Raw genomic sequence first — 23,155 nt, 5'->3', positions numbered from 1 at the left:
CCCCCTCCTCCGCCTCTCTCCCCTCCCCCTCGCCGGTCGGGATCAGTCAGTGCGATCCGAAGCGGGGGAGGGGGGGGGCGGCGGCCGAACGATGTGCGAGAACTGCGCAGACCTGGTGGAGGTGTTAAATGAAAGTAAGTAGACGCGGTGGCGGCCTGTTGGGGTGCACGGTTTGGGGGCCCTGCGCCACTCCCCGGCCTTCCTGGTCTGCCGCGGCCTGCGGGCGGCGACGACCGAGCCCGGCGGCGTGCGGGCCTAGCGCCCCGGGAAGGTGCGTGGTGGTGGCGCGGCCGCCGCGGCGCCTCGGGCCCAGCTCGGCCGGATTACCTGGGTGCCCGAGCGGGGCTGCGGCTGAGCTTCGGCTAGGCCGGGCCTAAGCGGTCTCGGCTCTTGGAAAGTTTCCTCATTACAGGTGTCAATTAACGAAGGCACTAATGAACCTTCGCCTCGTTTGCCCTGCCTGGAAGGTGACGGAGGTGGGTTCCGCGGAGCGGGCTTGCCTCCGCACTCCCGACCCTCCGACCCTTCAGCCGCCCTCTTTGATTTCAGCGTGCTGCCCAGGCCTCTTACCTGCTCATTTTCTTTAAACTCCCTGGGAGGAGGTTGGTGGTTTTCTCCTCCCTTGGGGGGTGTGTGGGTGTATGAAAACCTTCTGCTGGCCCTTAAATAGCTGAAAATGAACTGTGCTAGTGAGGATGGGAATCTTCATACCTATTTAAAAAAATCAGGTGATGATGTTTCTTCTTCGTGTGCTATTTGCCATTTTAGTGGTAAATCCTCATATCAAGAAGAGCACTGTACTATATAAGCTATCCTAGGATAGTTTATGGCCTATTTTCTTGGAACGAAAAGCGTTATTATTCCTTATAATTTTGATGATTAAAAAGCTTCTGTTGCTCTTTTCTAGCAAAATTTCTTTATGTATGGCCCTCGTAAGACAGTTTTTTTTTTTTTTTTTTTTTTTGCTTAAAAACACAAACACAAGATACATTGAAAGTTAAATACTTATGGGCCCAAAGGCCTAGTTGGTCGTGGTGAATCAAGATCAAAGACGAATGTACAAAAAATTGCTGAGAAAATGCTTACTTGCCAACAGCTTGTGTGGGTTTTGGATTTATGTTGCTTGTGATATTTCGAAAGACTACCAAACTACCTGTTTTCTAATTCGTGTATAATGTACCGTGTTCTGTTTGAATTTTACATTTGTTTTCGTATTTTACTGTAATGGGTAAAGGGACTAAAAAAGTTTAAGTTCTATAGAATAGTTTGCTTTGAGCTGCATATTTGCTTCCTGACAGGTGGAAACAGGCTTTAGAACATATTCAAACTATACTTTCCAATATTTGTGTCATTCTAAAATTTCCAAGAAAACAGATTATTTGTAATGATTTTGAGATTTTTATTTCTGGTGCAGGCAGTTCATATTATGGCAGTACATAATCAATTCTTAGACTTGTTTGAGTAAACTTGTATTACATATAAATTGTAGGATTATGGCTTTGCTCAAGATTGGAAAATTAGTAGCTTTGCTATGTAATACATAGTAAGAAAAACGAATTAATAATTGCTAATTTTAAAATTAGTTTAAACGTGGAAAATATTAAATATATCTAAAGAAACTCAGTTTTGTTAATGTTACCTTTTGAAAAGAGACAAAATGAAAGATCTATTGAAGATTATTTGCAAACCCCCAGGGACCTTGTTCAGAAACAACTCAAAGGTGTAATGGATTTTTGAAAGCTTAGAAATGAGAATTGAAACAGAATTTAGCTTTTATTTTGTTATGTAAATATAACAAAATTGGCCATACAGACCCCCTGTTTTAATGAGCAAATGAGGATTTTCTATAAAAATATTACAGAATTACTTACCATTTCCTTCAAGACTTAGTTTAAAAATTTGTCTCCTACCCTTAAACACTAATTTCACAATGACAGCTTCCTTTTTCAAAAAGTTTCTTCAGCAGCATTTAGGTTATACCAGCCTATATTAGAAGTTGCTTCCCCCCATAGTTGTTTTAAAGCTGTTACCAATACAGTTCCTGTATTCCATACTTAAAAGACACTTTAGTTTCTTGAGTACAGAGGGTATTGTTATATCTCATGAGAATAACTTATTTCTGATTGGGTAGGTGCATAATGGTTGGAGCTTGATAAAACTTGTTGAATTGAAACAGGTTATAGTTTTTGCAATCTTATTGTCTGCCCTCTTATAGATTGTTCAGAGATCAACATCAACTCAACCTTGATTAAAAATCCAGAGTTGATGTCTCCCAATAATGTATTCAGAATTCATTTCTCCACATATTTCCCATAGTGATCTAATCAAGAAGAGAAATTTTTTGGGGGATGGTGTTATAGTTGATGCTGAAAAGAATTATGGGAAAAAATTTTAAAACCCATGTTGTCAAAATTACAACACTTAAAATTTAAGAAGGTTGCCTGCACAAACCAGTGCATGTATAATCTAATGCGGATAGTATAACTTTATATTTATAAGCAGTTTTTGATAAGGTTAATAATTGCATATGGAATGTTCATTATAAGAGCTGGCAGAGTCTGTAAGTAAAATAAAAACTTGCTAATAAGAGGTTGAAAAGAACTTACTGTCATCCATTTTTGATGAGACTATTCACATTGCCAGTTAAACCTCTCTAGTCCTGCTGAGAATCTGAAGCTGTAAACTCTCACCATGGAACCATAAATAGGTATTGAGTTTTGCCAGCAGGTTACAGGCCCATTGAACCGGGCCAAGGATCCCATAGGACCCTGTGTCCCTGCTCTTTTTTTTTTTTTTCCCCCTTTATATTGAGGTAACATTGTTTACAACTTTGTGTTTTGGAAGTAGATGATATCCCCCTAAGACCCCATTTTTTATGTTTTTAAAGATTTATTTATTTATGCACACAAGAGCTGGGCATAGGCCAGAAGTGGTAGGGGAGGTGAGAGGATTCACCAGAGACAAGAGTTGGGGAACAGAACAGGCTGATCAACTGAAATAACACTGCAGAGGGGAGCAGCCTGTGAGACAGGAGAGGTCTCTTATACCATGTGAATTAGCTCCCTGGCTGGCAATCTGAATTTGTGCTGCAGTAGCTGGTGATAACTTGATAGTGCTGAGATTTAACTACTTGCACCACCAGGGAGGCCCTTCAAACCCCTTTTAAATATGGTCTTGACATACACCTTAAAACTTGAAATTAGATTTCAAAATAACATCTGGCTTTAATATTAGAATAATGATTCTCACCAATACTAACATGTTAGTTTCTGTGTTCCTTTCAATGTTTTGTTGATAATAAGGAAGACATTTTAAAAGCTTGGCAGGGTATTGGCTGAATTTTGCTATTCTCAGTTTGTGGGGTTGCATTTAGTTTAGTAAATAAATGTAAATTTATATTTGTGCTCATTCTGTTGTATTGAATTAGCTGATTTTATATAGTTACATAGGTGAACCCATTTACACACTCTAGAGCATTTCTGAATATTGATGAGAAGTTGGGAGGCCTGAACTTAGGCTTTGGGTCATTGCCAGAACTAGCTCACTAGGTCATTATTTGCCTTGGTAAGGTAAATTTCTCTGAAAGCATGAAAGTTTGCTTTTAATCCATTTGTGCCTTGTGGATTTTATTCTATATGTTTAGTGAAATATAGTTCACTAAATGTTTAAAATGGACAAATCACTTCTCCCTCCTAATTACTTTGAGATAGACTGGAGCAAGTGTTGGTATCCGAATTTTAAAGGTGAAGAAATTGAATCTTAGAAAGGCTAAATGGTTTGCAAAATATCTCCTACTTTGTGGACAATTTATGCTAGAACTCAAGACACTCTGATGATAGTATTTGTAAAATAGTTCAGCTTGAATTTTTTATAAAGATTTTATTTATGCATACAAGAACAACTGGGGTACAGGCCCCAGGTACGGGGGTGGGAGGGTGAGAGGTGAGGATTCGCCAGAGACCAAGTGGGGAACAGAGCAGGCGGATTGACTGAAATACACTGCTGAGAGGACCAGTGGGCAAGACAGCAGAGGTCTGCTGTGCCATGTGGGTTGCTTCCTTGGCTGGCCAACAGGGAAGCTCCTGCAGTTTAATTTTTTTAAAGATTTATTTATGCATACAAGAACTGGGGTACAGGCCAGAAGTGCAGGAGGGGGGGTGAGAGGATTCATCAGAAACAGAAAACAGAGTGGGGAGCAGATTAGGCAGAAGTACTGAATTTACTGCTGAAGGGAGCAGTAGGAGAGATCTGCCATGCCATGTGGGTCACCCCTGTGCCCCCCAGGGAACCAACCCATGCTGCAGTGGCTACAGATAGCCTCATAACTGCTGTGCTTTAACTTGTTGTGCCACCAGGAAGGGCCCTGCATTTATTTATTTTATCTTTATTTTTAAAAAGATTTATTTATTCTTACAGAACTGGGTAAAGGTCAGAGGTGCAGGGGCGGTGAGAGACTTCACCAGAGACTGAGTGGGGAGCAGAACAGGCAGATGAAGTACACTGCTGAGTGGAGCAGCAGGGGAGGCAGGAGAGGTCTGCCATGTCATGTGGATCACCTCTGGGGCTGGGGATTCAACTCACACTGAAGTGGCTGCAGCCAGCATGCAGTGCTGCGTCCTAACCCTCAGGGCCACCAGGCAGGGCCAGGCAGGCCCTGCATTTTATATTTCAAAGCCCAGTCCTTTATTGAGCAGTTTGTGTTGGGTATTTAACACAAAGGTTTAAAGTTTCCATCACTTGCTTAGGATTACATGACTGTGTTTGATAGATCGAGGATTTGAACAAAATTTAATCTTTGGTCTGGCTGAAAGCCTACGTACTTTTTTTTTTTTTAACAGTATAATAGTTTATTTTTACATCATTTTGTGCCTTTTTCCATCTCAGTTGTAATCCCCATGGGCTTCCCATCACCAATTCACCCGTGTGCTATCACCGTAGTCCAGTACATTCCCCAGACCATTATTGATAACATTCCCCAATCCACCTGTGTGGGATTATATCCACCTGTGGGGAATATATGTGTGTGTATACACACATATATTTATTATTACTCCTTATTACTATTTTCTCGCCTGGTCCTTTATCCTCCTGCTATGAGTGAAACTATCTGGTATTTTTCCTTTTCTTTCTGGCTTATTTCACTAAGTATGATCCCTTCCAGCTCTATCCCTGTTGCTGCAAAAGGCATGTATTTATCTTTTTTGGTTGCTGAATAATATCCCAGCAATTGTGTATATATACCATATCTTTTTAATCCAGTCATCTACTTTTGGGCATTTGGGTTGATCCATGTCTTTCCTGTAGTCAATAAAGCAGCAATAAACATGGGGGTACAGGTGTTTTTTTGAATCAGTGTTTTTGTGTCTTTTGGGTAGATAACCTAGGAGTGGGATTGCTGGGTCATAGGGAAGCTCCATGTTTAGCAGTTTGAGGAACCTCCAAACAGTTTTCCATAGTGGTTGTACCAGTTTGCTTTCCCACCAGCAGTGCAGGAGAGTTCCTTTTTCTCCACATCCTCACCAACATTTGTTGTTGCTCGTTGTTTGAAGATGTGCCATTCTCACTGGGGTGAGGTGGTATCTCATTGTTGAAAGCCCATGAACTTTTAATAGTTACACGATGTTGTATAAACTTTACAATGCTCTGTTTGGATGGAAGACATTATGAGTATGCTGTTTGGCTAATATTTACTATAATTTCAGGTATATATTTTTAAGGTTTATTTATTTATGCATACAGAACTGGGGTAAAGGTCAGAAGTGTGGGAGCGGGGGGTTGGGTGAGAGGATTCACCAGAGACCAGACTGGGGGACAGAATAGGCAGATTGAGGAGGTACACTGCTGAGGGGAGCAGTGGGCAGTTCAGGAGAATTCTGCTATGCTGTGTGGGTCACCTTCCTGGCCTGGGATCAAACTTGTGCTGCAGTGGTTGCATAAACTCACAGTGCTGCGCTTTAACCTGTTGTGCTACCAGGGAGGGCCCTAATTTCAGATATTTTAAAAAATTCAGGTATAATTCCATTGGTGATTGTAGTGGGAATTTAAATGAGGTAGTAAATGAATGAAATACATGTAAATCTATTTTATATTGTTTGTCAATGGTCAGTTTTGTTATAAACCACACATTCCTAAGGTCCTTTAGATATTGTAAGAACATAAGCATTGAACAATTAAAATGTTACTGACATGACTTTTTTGCCAGGTACTTAATTCTAAAGTTGGAAATTTGACTTTGCTATAATATAAAACTCTAAATTTTATTTATTTTTTAAAGATCTGTTTATTCATACAGAACTGGGGTACAGGCCAGAGATGCCGGGGGTGAGAGGATTCACTAGGGACAGAGTGGGGAGCAGAACAGGCAGATCAATGAAGTACATTGCTGAGGGGAGCAGCGGGAGAAAAACAGGAGAGGTCTGCTGTGCCATATGGATCTCCTCCCTGGCAGGCGGGAATAGAACTCATGCGAACTCATGTGGAAGTGGCTTAGGCTTCTTAGTGCAGTGCTTTAACCTGCTGCACCACCAGGGAGGGCCTATAAAGTTCTAAATTACAGATTTTTATTTAGTAAATTAATCTTGCTAAGTGTGTATTTTATTTTTTTGTCTTTTTTACACATTTATTAGGTGTGTATTCTCTTAAACTAGTTAACTATTTAAAATAATGTGTTAGCACAGTACTGTTCACAATTTCAATTCAGTTATTTTTATAAATAACAAACAAAGCATTAGAAATTTTATTATTAATATTCAGATTGTCTCTGCATATTTCACTGTTACTGCATATTTCACTGTCAATGATGACAGCTGGTAGCTAACCACTTTTCATGAAATAGCTTAATGTTTCTTATGTTAGTTTAATAGTATCTGTGTTTGTATTTTTTTTAAGGTTTATTTATTTATGCATACAGAACTGGGGTATAGGCTAGAGGTGCAGGGGTGGTGAGAAGATTTCACCAGAGACAGTGGGGAGTAGAACAGGCAGGTCGACATAGTATACTACTGAAGGGAGCAGCAGGCAAGACAGGTCTGCTGCATTATGTGGATAATAACCGCTGGGAATCGAATTCACACGAAGTGGCTGTGGCTAGCTTGCAGTGCTGAGTCCTAACCCATTGCACCACCAGGGAGGGCCCCTGTATTTTTTTTTTTAAGATTAATTTATTTATGTATACAAGTACATACCAGAAGTGCAGAGGGGTGAGAGGATCACCAGAGATAGAGTACGGAACAGAATTACTCAAGTACACTGATGAGGGGAGCAGCAAGTGGGTCAGGAGAGGTCTGCTGTGGCATATGGGTCACCTGCTGGTGGGGATGTAACTCCTGCAGTGACTACAGATAGTGTTACACTTTAACATGTTGCACCACCGGGGGGACTCTGTTTTGTAAATATTTCTTAGGAATAAATTGTGTATTGATTAGAAATTTTCAGAAATTGAGAAACTTCACATTAATGACTTGGCTGAGGTAGGCTGGGCTATCTCTTTAATTTTTCTTTCTAATTATAAGGGTTGCATAGATCATTAATGAAAGTCTCATCTCTTCATTGAAAACTATTGTTACTCATTGTCTTATCTAGTGAACATTCCCTTTGATGTTTTAAAATATATTCCCTTTTTTTGCTACATATTTACATTAAAAAAATTGAGATGTGTGTGTGTGTGTGTATATATATATATATATAAATATATATATAAATTTTTTAAAGCATGTTTCACCTAACAATTTGGTTCCTTTTTTTCCTAATAGATTTATTTACTTATGCATACAAGAACTGGGGGTGTCAGCTAGACTAGGTGCAAGGGGATGGGCGCGATACATGTGTAACAGGATTCACTAGAGTGAGCCCACAGGGAGCATAATAGGCAGTTGTACTGCAGGGGGTGAGGCTGGAGAGATCTGCTGTGCCTTGAGGGTCAGCGGCTGTGGGGTGGGGTGGTGGTGATGGTGATGTATGTATGTATGTATGTGTGTGTGTGTGTGTGTGTGTGTGTGTGTGTGTGTGTGTGTGTGTGTAAGGGGAGTTGGGGGATGGTGTAAACTAGTGCTTGCAGTTGCTGGTAATAGCTTGAAGCAGTCTTTTTTAACTCAAGCACCACCAGGAGGCTCCAGTTTGGTCATTTCTTATTAATTTATTTGAAAACAACTTTGTGCAATAATCCCTTTTAAAAAAAAAAAATTCTGCATACAAGAACTGGGTTGTAGCCTAGAGGTGTATGAGTGAGAGGATTCACCAGAGACTGAGTGGGAAACAGTACAGGCAGGTCTGCTGAAATACACTGCTGAGGGCCGTGGGTGAGACAGGAGTGGTTTACTGCACCATGTAGGTAAACTTCTTGACTAGCTAGGAATGAGCTGGTGCGGCAGTGGCTAGTGATGACTTGATAGCCTGTGTCTTTTTTTTTTTTTTTTAAGATTTATTTATGCATACAGATCTGGGGTGCAGGCCAGAGGTGCAGGGGGGTGAGAGGATTCACCAGAGACAGAGTAGGGAGCAGCACAGGCAGATGTATTGTATACGCTGCTGAGGGGAGCAGAGGGTGAGCTAGGAGCGGTCTGCGGTGCCATGTGGGTCAGCTCTCTGGCTGGGAATGCAACTTGTGCTGAAGTGGCTTTAGTTTTATAGTACTGTACCTTAATCCATGGCACTACCAGGGAGGGCCCACCCCTTGTTTCTTTACCTCTGGGTCACCAGGGAGGTCCTTGTAATGATCTCTTTTCTATACAATTTAACACTTCTCTGTTTGTTTTCAGTTCTACCATATTGTAAATAATGCGAATAAGTATCCTTGTGGATTTTTTTTAAGATTTATGTATGCATACAAAACTGGGGTACAGGTCAGAGATGCAGAGGGTGAGAGGCTTAAGTAGAGACAGATTGGGGAGTAGGAAAGGCAGCTCAACAATGTACACTACTGAGGGGAGCAGCTGGCGAGACAGGAGAGGTCTGCCTTGCCTTGTGAGTCACCTTGGTTGGGAATTGAACTTATGCTACAGTGGCTACAGATAGCCTCATAGTGCTGCCCTTTAACCGGTTGCATCACCAGAAGGTCCCGTATTTGCTTTTCTTATTTACAGTATTAATCTATGTGTGTGTCACTGTCCTTCTCGCTCTCTCCCTCTTAAGGCTTTAATAATCTGTTATTAACATAGAAATTGTTCACTTGTTAAATGTATCAATCTTAGTCATATTTACCTCATATATTTTTTTTCCTGAATTGTTTGCTTTTTAATTTTGGTATTCTAATTAGAGGGTTTTTTAATAAAAACATTTACTTACACATATAAGAACTGTGGTGTAGGACAGAGGTGTGGTGGTGGTGGGTTGGTGAGAGGATTTACCAGACACAGTATGGAGATCAAAATAGGTGGATTCACTGACATGCACACTGCTAAGGGGAGCAGTAGGTGAGACAGGAGTGGTTGCTGTGCCTGTGTGGATTAGCTCCCTGGCTGAGGATTGAATTTAGGCCAAAGTGGTGAGAGCTCTGGTATTTAACCCATAGGTCACCAGGAGGCTTCCCCCCCACTTCAATGTAATTAACACATATCAATGTATTTTTTTTTCTTCTCAAATTCCATAGAAATTAAAAACAATCTTCAAATGTTGGTTATACAATTAATTGAGAATTGATGTAGTAAACCTGGCATCCTCTTGTGCTTTCTTTATTGTGGTAGAAGTCAGGTTTCCCCTCTCTCCAGTCATAACCTTTTTAGGGAACATACCTTGTTTACATCCCCTGGAAGACCTAATTTTTACTGATTGAGAGATAAACGCCTCACCTGATGGTTGCAGAGGTTGCTGTTGAACTGTCAGATTTTGCCTTTCAGAATGTTTGAACTAAAGACTTGGTAACTGTGAGCAACTGAACTACAATGAGTGGTTTGGCAAGGAGGGGAGCAAAACATTCAGCAAAGAGGCTATTTGCAGAAGATAATTGGGCAAATTTGTGGGAATAGTTGATTTGAGCTAATGCATAATGTAAAGAGTTTGATTCCAGGGCCCTCCCTGGTGGCGTAGCAGGTTAAAGCACAGCACTAAGAAGCTTAAGCCACTTCCACATGAGTTCGATTCCCACCTGCCCCTGAGGAGATCCACATGGCATTGCAGACATCTCCTGACCCGCCTGCTGCTCCCCTCAGCAGTGTGTTTCGTCGATCTGCCTGTTCTGCTCCCTGCTCTGTCTCTGGTGAATCCTCTCACCCTTGGCATCTCTGGCCTGTACCCCAGTTCTGTATGAATAAATAAATCTTTTTTAAAAAAAAATCAACCTTTAACAAAAAAAAGAGTTTGATTCCAGTATTGCTACTTGATTAACTCTCCTGTGTTCGAAATTGGATGTCATTTTTTAAATTTACTTTTTAAAGATTTGTTTATTTATGCATACAAGAGCAGGGTTGTGGGCCAGAGATGCAGGAGAGTGAGAGAATTCACCAGAGACAGAATGGGGAGCAGAACAGATTACCTGAAATACACTGCTGAGGGGAGCAGAGCAGCAGTCAAAATAGAAGAGGTCTGCTGTGCTATGTGGGTCAGCAACGTTGCCTTAGCAGCTGGTTGCCTTAGCAGCTGGGGATCGCTTCATAGTGCCGTGACTTAACCCCTTGCACCATCAAGGAGGCTTTGGATATCATTATTAGTTGTGAATGCTTCATTATAATCTGTTTTAAATCCCTGAAAGTGTGATATATGGTATTTGGTGGCAGGAGAAAACAACACTGTTATTATTTATCAGATATTTAGTCTTTTTCAGAAGGATGAAAGTAGTTCAGTAAAAGTTACTTTCATCCTTCTAAAAAAGACTAAACATAGCTGGTAGAAAGATAAAAGTCAGTGGTAGAGAAAATGAAGAATATTAAGAGGACCTGAAACTTAACTTTACCAGAGAAATTATTGTTTATATGTCATTCTTTTTATCTTAGATACATTACTTTTTGTAAATAAACTAATTACATGTTGCTCTATGGTTTTTATTAAGATGTAGGCACCTCATATATTGGTATGCACTTACTATACTTGTTAATGGCTCCAGGTAGGTACTATTCCAATATTTGGTCATAAATATTTTACCAGTTCTCCGGGTAGTTATCTGATTATCACCTTGGAAGTCAGATTGCTGAGTAGCTCATGTAATAGCATATCTGGAAGGAAATCTGGCAAAATGATACAACTTTAAAAATTGACCCTTTTAACATTTGAGCATCATTGTATAGACTTGAGAGTTTTTTAATTTGATTTGTAGGTGTGGGGGACTGTTTTAGTAATCTACAGATTCTAATCCACAAGACAAAATAGGAAAGTCCTCCTTACTCTAAATACTTTCGCTCCCACATGCAGGAACTAGCATTGTATTCTAATTACTGAGACTGGCTCTGTAACAAATGATAAATGTGAAAATACTAGCTCAGAATAAAGTGAAGCTTAAGAAAATGTTTAAGACAGTAGAGCTTTTGGAGTGTTCAGAGTGAGAAGACAGTGGATCAAATGCTTGATAGAGTGGTATCATAGAGTTGGTGGTCAGCAGAGTGCGGTTTTTCTCTAATAATACTTTGTTTCCACCCCCTCTCTCTCTTTTTAAAGATTTATTTGTGCATACAGAACTAGGGTACAGGCCAGAGGCTCAGGGGCAGTGAGAGGCTTCACCAGAGACAGAGTGGGGAACAGAATAGGCAGATCGACGAAGTACACTGCTGAGGGAAGCAGCGGGCGGGTCAGGAGAGGTCTGCCATGCCATGTGGTCACCTCCAGGGCAGGTGGGAATCGAACTCATGCGGAAGCCGCTTTAGATTCTCAGTGCTGTGCTTTAACCCGCTGCACCACCGGGGAGGGCCTCCACCCTCTCTCTTAAGGGGAATTACAGGACTGGGAGGAAAATCTTGTATTTAGTAGAAGAATCTAGTTTTAAGTTGGTGAGGAATAATGAAAGCTTTGTCAGTAGTTTTGGATTAAAATATCCAGATCTGGGCAGATTCCATTCTATTAAATAATGGCCTTGAAATGAATGAAAAGATGATAGAAATTGGCATGACATTAAATAACTTATGTTAAGCTAAGCTCACTTTTTTTTTAATTCAATCACTTTAATGATAAATATTTCCAAGCATCAACTGAATGTTTTCATTGTCCATTATTTTCCATATATATTTTTTAAATTTTGTAAGTTTATTTTTACATCGTTTTGTACATTTTTTTTCCATCTCAATTGTAATCCCCGCGGGTTTCCCATCACCATGTCACCCATGTGCCATCACCATAATCCTGTGCATTTCCCTCCCCACCCCCTTGTTTTTGATCCCATTCCCCACTCCACCCCCACAAAATGTCTCTGGTATATGGTTGTTCATTATTCTTGTTATTTTCTCGCCTGGTCCATTATACTCCTGCTATAGGTGAAGTCATCTGGTATTTTTCCTTTTCTTTCTGGCTTATCTCACTAAGCATGATCTTTTCCAGCTCCATCCAAATTGCTGCAAAAGACATGTGTTTCTCTTTTTTGGTTGCTGAGTAATATTCCATTGTGTATATGTACCACATCTTTTTTATCCAGTCATCTACTTTTGGGCATTTGGGCTGCTTCCATGTTTTCCCAATTGTAAATAAAGCAGCAATAAACATGGGGGTGCAGGTATCTTTTTCAATCAGTGTTTTTGTGTCTTCTGGGTAGATACCTAGGAGTGGGATTGCTGGGTCATAGGGAAGCTCCATGTTTAGCAGTTTGAGGAACCTCCAAACAGTTTTCCATAGTGGTTGTACTAGTTTGCATTCCCACCAGCAGTGCAGGAGAGTTCCTTTTTCTCCACATCCTCACCAACATTTGTTGTTGCTCGTTGTTTGAAGATGTGCCATTCTCACTGGGGTGAGGTGGTATTTCATTGTGGTTTTAATTTGCATCTCCCTTATTACGAGTGATGTTGAACATTTTTTCATATGCTTGTTGGCCATCTGCATTTCCTCTTTGGAGAAGTGTCTTTTTAGCTCTTCTGCCCATTTTTTGATGGGGTTGTTTACTTTATTTTTGTTGAGTTTCATCAGTTCTCCGTATATTTTTGTGATCAGTCCTTTATCACTATTTTTGTGTGAGAAAATGTTTTCCCAATTAGTGGGTTGTCTGTTTGCTTTTTGTAATGTCTCTTTTGCTGTGCAGAAGCTCTTTAACTTGATGTAGTCCCATCTATTTATCTTTGCCTTCACTATTGTGGCGTTGGGTGCTCTGTCTTTAAAGATGTCGCTGAAGTGTATGTCATGTAGTGTTTGATGCATCTTTGCTTCTAGGTATTTTATGGTTTCCGTTCTTATGTCTAGGTCTTTAATCCACTTCGAGTTGATTTTTGTGACTGGAGTGAGGCAGTGATCTAGTTTCATTTTTTTTGCATGTAGCTTCCCAGTTTTCCCAGCACCACTTGCTGAACAAATTTTCTTTGTTCCATTGTACCTTCTTTGCTCCTTTATCAAAAATTAGCTGTCCATAAACTTGTAGGTTCATATCTGGGTTTTCTATTTGAATCCACTGGTCTGTATTTCTGTTCTTATTCCAGTACCATGCAGTTTTGATTATTATTGCTTTGTAGTACAGCTTGAAGTTTGGGATTGTAATGCCTCCATTTTGATTTTTCTTAGACATGAGGGTTTTGGCTATTCGAGGCTTTTTGTTGTTCCATATGAATCTCATCAACATTTTTTCTATTTCTTTGAAGAATGTCATTGAGATTTTTATGGGGATGGCATTAAATCTGTCTATTGCTTTTGGCAGGATGTCCATTTTGATGTTAACTCTCCCGATCCATGAACAGGGATGTCTTTCCATTTCATGGTGTCTTCTTGTATTTCTTTTAACAGTGTTTTGTAATTTTCTTTGTAGAAGTCTTTTATCTCCTTTGTTAGGTTGACTCCCAGGTATTTGATTCTTTTTGTTTTAATTGAAAAGGGGATTTTTTTTTTTCTCTGCTTCTTCTGATTGGTTGTTTGTGTATAGGAAAGCCTCTGACTTTTGTGTGTTGATTGTATATCCTGCTACCTTGCTAAACTGGTGTATGGTTTTGATGAGTTCCTCTGTGGAGAAGCTAAGCTCACTTTTTCTGGAAATGATACAGACAGGACATTTTTATTATATCAAGGCAAATGACAATATGTGATACTGTCCTGCTGTCTTTGTGGAAAAGGTAGGTATGTTTTTTGTCAACTTTGAGGGATGAGACTGGTGGCAAACTACACGATCTGGTCCTTCTTTCTCCAGTGTTGCTAAATAGAATTTTTGGATTATAAACTGTTCTTAGAGTGGATTAATCTCAGATGAATGGAACTTTGGAATCTTTTCCCTTGTTTCAAAGTGAAAAGCCCATTTTGTTTTGTTCTGTAAGTTGGGGTTCTTTGTAAGATTTCTTTTGGGTAAGAAGAATATAACTGCTTTATAAATAAGCGTGAAAACCCTTAACATTACATGGGTACTCCAAACAGCAGTATTAACAGGAACAGTTGCCCTGAAAGGGGCAGGTATGCTGAGAGTCCTGCATGGTTGCAGGCACTCTCAGTGGAGGAGAGTGGCCTCCACTGAGGGAAGTCACTGAAGAGAAGTCCAGACAGGGTACAAGTCACCATCAGGCAAGAGGTTTCTGCCCTATGGAGGGAGAGAGTTGGTGGAAAGGAGCACTTGCCTAGGCACAGGTGGGCAGAAGGACTGCTGCCATCACTAAAACCTCCTCCCCTCCCAAAGATTGATTTTGGGTACAGGCCAGAGGGATAGGAGCAGTGAGAGAATTCACCAGAGAGGATTCTGGGAAGCAGAAGAAGTAGAAAGACTAATTGCACTGCTGAGGGGAGCAGTAGGAGAGAAAGGAGAGGTCTGCTGTGCCATATGGATCACATCTCTGGCAGGGAATGGAGCTCATGCTGCAGTGGCTGCAGGCAGCTTCATAGTGCTGTGCTTTAACCTGTTGTGCCACCAGGGAAGCTCTGAAGCATAAAAGGTTTTAATACTGATGAAGTTCAATTTGTTTATTACTTTTGGTGCCATATCTGAGAATCTGCCAAATCCAAAGGCATGAAGACTTATCCTGCATTTTCTTTTTTTTTTTTTTTAAATATTTATTTATTTATTTGTACAGAACTGGGGTACAGGCCAGAGATGTGGAGGGTGAGAGGATTCACCAGAGACAGAGTGGGGAGCAGAACAGGCAGATCGACGAAGCACACTGCTGAGGGGAGCAGCGGGTGGGTCAGGAGAGGTCTGCCACACCATGTGGTCACCTCCAGGGCAGGCGGGAATCGAACTCATGCGGAAGTGGCTTTAGCTTCTCAGTGCAGTGCTTTAACCCGCTGCGCCACCAGGGAGGGCCTATCCTGCATTTTCTTAAACAAGTTTTGTGTAGTTTGGGCTCTTACAATTTATTAGGTCTCTGATTCATTTTGAATGATTCTCTGTGCATGGTATGAGGTGAGGGTCCAACTATATTCTTTCACATGAAGCTATAAAGTTGTTCCAGCATCCTTTGTGGAAAAGACATACCTCACTGGGTGGTTTTGGCATCTTTGTTGAAAGCAGTTCACCATAGAAAACATGGATTTATCTCAGGACTCCCATGTTTATCCTTATGTCAACACTATGCTTTCTTGATTTTAGTAATCAAGCTTTTTAGTAAGATTGGAAATTGGAAAATGCCAGTCTTCTAACTTTCTTCTTTTTCAAAATCTCTTGACTCTTCTGGGTCACAAGAATTTTAGGATCTGCTCATCAGATATGAACTATGATGACTCTTGATCAAGTTGGGAGGTACCTTCTGATCATGAACAGGGATATCTTTTTATTTGTTTGATATTTTTTCAATAGTATCTTATAATTTTCACAGTGTAAATTTTGTACTTATTAAATGCCCAAAACAAATCCCAAGTTTTTTTTTATGCTGGTATAAATAGGGGATTGTTCACTAAAATTTACTTTTGATCATTACTAGTTATAGAAATACAAATGACTTTGTAGATTGATCTTACGACTTTGTTGTTTGTTAGTTCTAATTTTCTTTAGTGAATTCCTTCGTATTTTTTATATGCAAGATCTTGTTATTTGTGAATAGATATAATTTTACTTTTCTGTTGGGGTATCTTTTATTTTAGATAATCTTTATTATTAAATTTATATATTTGGTTCCATCATTGGTTCTCAAAGTATGGTCTATGTACTCCTGGAAATCTATCAGAGTTATAACAATATTTGCCTTCAGTTAACATTTTTATTGATAGTGCACAGACATAGTAGAGGAAGCTGCTGGACACAAAGCAGGATATAAGGCAGTGGTGTTAGTAGTTAATTTAATTTTCACTGCCAGGCATTTGCTCTATAGAAAAAATTGATTGCTTTGAAGAAACAATTACTATTTTATTAAATCTGAAATGAGAAGTAAATAAAAAACTTTTATCCTGCATATTGCGGTAAGATGATTTTCTTAAGAACATGTACTCATTTGATTGAATTGTGTACTGGAAGAACACAATTTGGAAGAATTTCTCAAAGTTTATTTTTTTTGGGTATTTGGTTGCCATTCTCTGGAATAATGAAGGACATCTTGTCATTTTAAACAACTAAAACTGATGGTGTTAGTTACCAGTGATAATGTTGAGCTTTCAAATAAAAATAACAAATTTTGGAAAACTTGTACCAGGCACTGTGAATCTGACAGCTGTTCAGTAATTAAAGAGATTTTTCTGATGAGGTTGCTGGGGAAAGTTGATGTCATTTTTTTGATATTGTGTAATGAAATGTCTTAGCATTTGAAAGATCTGCAACTTAATGCATAATTTAATAAACATTTTGGGGCTTACCAATGCATGATCTAGCAGTCAGTCATTTATGGGCAAAAGATCTATTTTAGAGAGCAAGATAGATGACTGTTAAATACTGATAGGATTTGAGATTTTACATTGTAATTTATCTTAAACAACATTCTGCCCTCCCTGGTGGTGTAACAGGTTAAAGTGCAGCACTGTGAAGCTATCCCCAGCTACTGCATCCTGAGTTCAGTCCCCAGCCAGGGAGGTGACTTGCATGGTGTAGCAGACCACTCCTGTCTTCCCCACAGTTCCCCTCAGAAGTGTACTTTAGAAGATATGCCTGTCCTGCTCCTCTGTCTCTGGTGAATTCTATCACTCCCTCAAGCTCTGGCCTGTACTACAGTTCTTGTATGCATAAATAATAAATAATTCTTTAAAAAAGTTAACATTTACTGAGTTTTGGTGTAATCCCAACTTACCTCACAAGTCTATTAAAATATTCCCATTTTTACATTCAGATCTTTGGTTTTTCTTCATATATTTTATATAAACCAAACATTGTGACAGCACAGAATACAGAATTAGTTAATGAGAATCCAACTGTATTCTGATTGAAAAATACTCAAGCTTCCCAGATTTAAATTATGGTCACTCAAGTTACTGATTTTTTTTTTTAAATGGAGAACATTAAGGTAATGTATTTGTTTATAAACTAATACACATTTTCCAAGCTTTAACCCCAAATATGGAAAGGAGCACTGAAAACAAGTTTGATAACTACTGTACTGTATAGTCTTAAAAATTTCCCTTTCATTACTCAGGATTTCATTACTCTAATCCTTTAGGGTTAGATATTTCTCAAGGTTTAGTCCTTTGCTGTGCATTTTTTTGAAGAAGTATTATAGAACTAAGGGCTCAATTTGTTCCCATGACTTCAACTTTCAGATGATTCTAGAATATATTTCTGATCTACACTTGTTTTCTGAGCTTAAGGGCCAATATCTTTAACTTAATGCTGGCCATATCTGTTTAAGTATTCTTTTTCCTCAAATTCAGGAGAAGTGAAACAGAATAATTTCTCTTGTGTTTGCTTATTTCATTACCTGAATCTTGCTTAGTTATGTGAATTTTTCCCATTGAAGTATATTTTGCTACTTTTCTCACCTTAAAATATTGCCTCTGGAAAGCAAAGATGGGTCAAAATACACTTCGGCGACATCTTTAAAGACAGAGCACCCAACGCCACAATAGTGAAGGCAAAGATAAATAGATGGGACTACATCAAGTTTCTGTACAGCAAGAGACATTACTAAAAACAAACAGACAGCCCACTAATTGGGAAAACATTTTCTCACGCTAAAGTAGTGATAAAGGACTAATCACAAAAATATCCGGAGAACTGATGAAACTCAACAAAAATAAAGTAAACAACCCCATCAAAAAATGGGCAGTAGAGCTAAAAAGACACTTCTCCAAAGAGGAAATGCAGATGGCCAACAGGCATATGAAAAAATGTTCAACATCACTCGTAATAAGGGAGATGCAAATTAAAACCACAATGAAATACCACCTCACCCCAGTGAGAATGGCACATCTTCAAACAACGAGCAACAACAAATGTTGGTGAGGATGTGGAGAAAAAGGAACTCTCCTGCACTGCTGGTGGGAATGCAAACTAGTACAACCACTATGGAAAACTGTTTGGAGGTTCCTCAAACTGCTAAACATGGAGCTTCCCTATGACCCAGCAATCCCACTCCTAGGTATCTACCCAGAAGACACAAAAACACTGATTGAAAAAGATACCTGCACCCCCATGTTTATTGCTGCTTTATTTACAATTGGAAAATCATGGAAGCAGCCCAAATGCCCAAAAGTAGATGACTGGATTAAAAAGATGTGGTACATATACACAATGGAATATTACTCAGCAACCAAAAAAGAGAAACACATGTCTTTTGCAGCAATTTGGATGGAGCTGGAAAAGATCATGCTTAGTGAGATAAGCCAGAAAGAAAAGGAAAAATACCAGATGACTTCACCTATAGCAGGAGTATAATGGACCAGGCGAGAAAATAACAAGAATAATGAACAACCATATACCAGAGACATTTTGTGGGGGTGGAGTGGGGAATGGGATCAAAAACAAGGGGGTGGGGAGGGAAATGCACAGGATTATGGTGATGGCAAACGGGTGACTTGGTGATGGGAAACCCGCGGGGATTACAATTGAGATGGAAAAAAAATGTACAAAATGATGTAAAAATAAACTTTTGTAAAATAATAAAAAAAATACTGCCTCTGGAACTTTAGTGTGCACTGGAATCACCTGGAGATTTTCTAAAAAAAGCAGATTTTTAAAAGTGGTATGTGTGTTTTATATGTATGTACATATATAACTCCACATATGTATGGAGTTTTTATATCATTTTGTACATTTTTCCATCTCAGTTGTAATCCCTGTGGGCTTCCCATCACCAAATCACCTGTGTGCTATCACCATAGTCCAGTGCATTTCCCTCCTCCTCACTGTTTTTGAACCCTTTCCCCACCTCACCCCCATAAAATGTCTCTGGTATATAACTTTATTATTATTTCTCGCCTGGTCTGTTATACTCCTGCTATGAGTGAAACCATCCAGTATTTTCCCTTTTCTTTCTGGCTTATTTCACTAAACATGATCTTTTCCAGCTGCATCCATGTTGCTGCAAGAGGCATGTGTTTATTTTTTTGGTTGCTGAGTAATATTCCATTGTGTATCTTTTTAATCCAGTCATCTACTTTTGGGCATTTGGGTTGTTTCCATGTCTTTCCAGTTGTAAATAAAGCAGCAATAAACATGGTGCAGGTATCTTAGAATCGGTGTTTTTGTATGTTTTGGGTAGATATCTAGGAATGGGATTGCTAGGTCATATGGAAGCTCCACTTTAGCAGTTTGAGGAACTCCCAAACAGAAAAAAAAAGAGTTTTACCTGAGAATCTTTACTCTTTTAGATGATTCTTTTGAATAGCAAGGTTTTAGAATGCTTTAATTCGCTTACCCTGTTTCTGTTCTGTGTTTTTTATTACTATTTTGTCCTTCTGCTCTTTTTTTTTTTTTTTTTAAGATTTACACTTATTTATGCATTTAGAACTCTGGGGTACAGGCTAGAGGTGCTTGGGCAGTGGGAGGATTCACTAGATACAAAGTGGGGAGCAGAACAGGCAGATCCACAAAGCTGAGGGAGCAGCGGGCAGGTCAGGAGAGGAGTGCCTCACCATGTAGACCACCTCCAGTCTGGGAATTGAACTCGCACTAGCAGCTGTGGCTAGCTTGCAGTGCTGCATACTAACCTTTTGCACTATAAGGAAGGGACCAGTTTTTGGTAAAGATATATTATTATTTATAGATAGAAGGCCTGGGGTGTAGGCCAGAGTTTTGCGGGGTGAGTGGATTCACCAGAGACAGAGTGGGGAGCAGAACAGTAGTGGATCTACTGAAATAAACTCTTGAGGGGAGTAGAGAGGTAAGGTAGGGAAGGTTTGCTGTGTCATGTGGGTTAGATCTTTGGTTGAACTTATCTTCAGTGACTGACAAAAGCTTGATAGTGCTGAGATTTTAACCTCTGTGCCACCAGGGAGGTCCTCTGCTTCTGTTTTTATATTAGAATATTATTATGTATTTTAAACTCTTAAGACATTTTTTTTTAAAAAGATTTATTTATTTGTACATACAGAACTGGGGTACAGGCCAGAGGCTCAGGGATGGTGAGAGGCTTCACCAGAGACAGAGTGGGGAGCAGAACAGGCAGGTAGATGAAGTACACTGCTGAGGGGAGCAGCGGGCGGGTCAGGAGAGGTCTGCCACGCCATGTGGTCTCCTCCGGGGCAGGCGGGATTCGAACTCATGCGGAAGTGGCTTTAGCTTCTCAGTGCAGTGCTTTAATCCGCTGCGCCACCAGGGAGGGCCAAAACTCTTAAGACATTTTATAAAGTTAATGTTCATTTAGGTTTACCCATATTCCCCCTTTTGGTTATGCTTCTCTCCTTTTTACCCTTCTGGAATTTTGCTTAGGATTGTTTTTCTTTTAAGATTTCCTGTAGTGTGGTTTTCCTGTTGATGATTTCCCCCAGTATTTACTTGTCCTTTACAGTATTTACTTGTCCTTTATTAAAAAAATTTTTTTAAGGTTTATTTATTTATGCATATAGAGCTGGAGGGGTACAGGCCAGAGGCGGTGAGAGGATTCACTGGAGACAGAGTGGGGAGCTCAAAAGGCAGATCTACTGAAATACACTGCTAAAGGTAGCAGTGGGCTGACAGGAGAGGTCTGCTGTGCCATGTGGGTCCCCAGCCCTGACACTGCTAAGGGAAGCAGTGGGCTGACAGGAGAGGTCTCCTGTGCCATGTGGGTCCCGGCCAGGGCTGGGGATCCAACTCTCACTGAAGGGCTGCAGCCCGTTTGCGTTGCTACATCATAACCAATTGCATTGCGCCACCCTGGAGGGCCCATGGGAGCGCCCATTGGAGGGCTGCAGCAGCCAGCTTGTGGTGCTGCCTCTTAACCCATTGCACCACCAGGGAGGACCCACTGAACACTTTGTACAGCAGTTGAACACTTTGTACAAACGTTGTATCCTGTATTTGCTGAAGTGCTATTATCCTCCCACTTTATTGAGATATAATTGATATATAACATTGGATAAATATAAAATGCACAGGGCAATGATTTGATAAACATATAATGCAAATCGATTATCACAATAAGATTAGTTAAAATATCAAAGTCATCACATAATAACTTGTGTGTGTGTTGAGAACATGTAAGACTTAATGTTAGCAACTTTGAATTGTATAATACAGTATTATTAACTATGGGCAACATGTTGTAACATATGCTGTACATTAGGTTCCAAAATCTGTTTTTCTGTGTTGATAATTATAAATAACGCCTCATTGAACATGGGTGCTGATACTTCCTTTGTTGGTGATTGTATTTTCTTTGGATTTATACAGTTGAGTTATGTAATGATGTTTAGGTCAACAATAGAATGCATATATTGTGGTGGTCCCATTGGGCTATATACCATGTAGCCCAGGTTTGTAGTAGGCTGTATCATCTAGGGTTGTTCAGTTATACTCTGGCATTGATAAAACAAAACCAAAATCAGTTATACTCTGGCATTGATAAAACAATACACTTGTCAGAAACTATCCCTCTTGTTAAGTAACACATGCCCAAACAGAAGTGGGATTGCTGATTTATAATAATTCTCCCTTTGCTATTTTTTAAAATGATTTTTTATTTATTTATGCACATAGAACTGGGGCCAGAGGTGCGGGTGCAGTGAGAGGATTCACCAGAGAAAAAGAAGGGAGTAGAACAGGCAGATTGATGAAGTACACTGCTGAGGGGAGCAGTGGGTGAGACAGGCAGTGGGTGAAACAGGAGAGGTCTGCTGCATCATGTGGGTCACCTCCCTGGCCAGGGATCGAAGTCATGCTGAAGCAGTTGCGACTAGCTTCACAGTGTTGTCCTATAACCCATTGCACTACCTGAAAGAGCCCCACCTTTGCTATATATATATTTTTTTGATTGTCACTGTTAATGACAAATAGTTCCATATCCATGATTCCTTCAATCAGAAGTACTTAGATGATGCTCTTTCTTGAGCAGTTGTAGACTATAATCACCTCACTTATCTTACAGTGACCCCACAGATAGCATGGACTTTTAAATGCCTGTTGATCAGCCTGTTACCTTGTCAACCTTGGCCATATACATTTGGATGGATATGTAGTCCTTTGCATGGATGCTGAAATTGCTGGCCACTTGCTGTTGTCTTTCTCAGTGGTGAGGGTGCATCTAACAGTTCCAAGAGTAATGTGAAACTTAAGAGAGCTATCTTTACTATATTTGAGGAACCTCTGTACTATTTCCATAGTGACTGCCAATTTATATTACTATTTTTTAAAAATTTATTTTTACATCATTTTGTGTATTTTTCCATCTCAGTTGTAATCCCTGTGGGTTTCCCATCACCAGATCACCCATGTGTCATTACCATAGTCCAGTGCATTTTCCTCACCCCACTGTTTTTAATCTCATTCCCCACCACCATAAAATTTTTCTGGTGTATAGCTGTTCATTACTATTGTTATTTTCTCACCTGGTCCATTATACTCGTGCTATAGGTGAAACCATCTGGTATTTTTCCTTTTCTTTCTGGCTTATTTCACTAAGCTCCATCCATGTTGCTGCAAAAGGCATGAGTTTATTTATTTATTTATTTTTTGGTTGCTGAGTAATATTCCATTGTGTATATAGGTACCACATCTTTTTAATCTAGTCATCTACTTTTGGGCATTTGGGCTGTTTCCATGTTTTTCCAATTGTAAATAAAGCAGCAA

General features: G+C 39.7%; 1 protein-coding gene across 1 annotated transcript in view; it reads left to right on the top strand.

Annotated features, from left to right (window-relative positions):
• Positions 1–15: 15 nt before the first annotated feature.
• The window catches only part of USP34 (ubiquitin specific peptidase 34), a 216,771-nt gene continuing 193,631 nt past the window's right edge, over positions 16–23,155 (top strand). The window contains exon 1 of the mRNA XM_004691429.2: positions 16–134. Coding sequence (XP_004691486.1) covers positions 92–134 — 43 coding nt within the window. The 5' untranslated portion in view covers positions 16–91. The remainder of the gene's footprint in view (positions 135–23,155) is intronic.

Source organism: Condylura cristata, unplaced genomic scaffold (genome assembly GCF_000260355.1).
Source record: "Condylura cristata isolate star-nosed mole 26May11 unplaced genomic scaffold, ConCri1.0 scaffold00031, whole genome shotgun sequence".
Taxonomy (NCBI): Eukaryota; Metazoa; Chordata; class Mammalia; order Eulipotyphla; family Talpidae; genus Condylura; species Condylura cristata.
The sequence above is the reverse complement of the archived record's forward strand: the minus strand, read 5'-3'. Positions and strand labels throughout refer to the sequence as shown.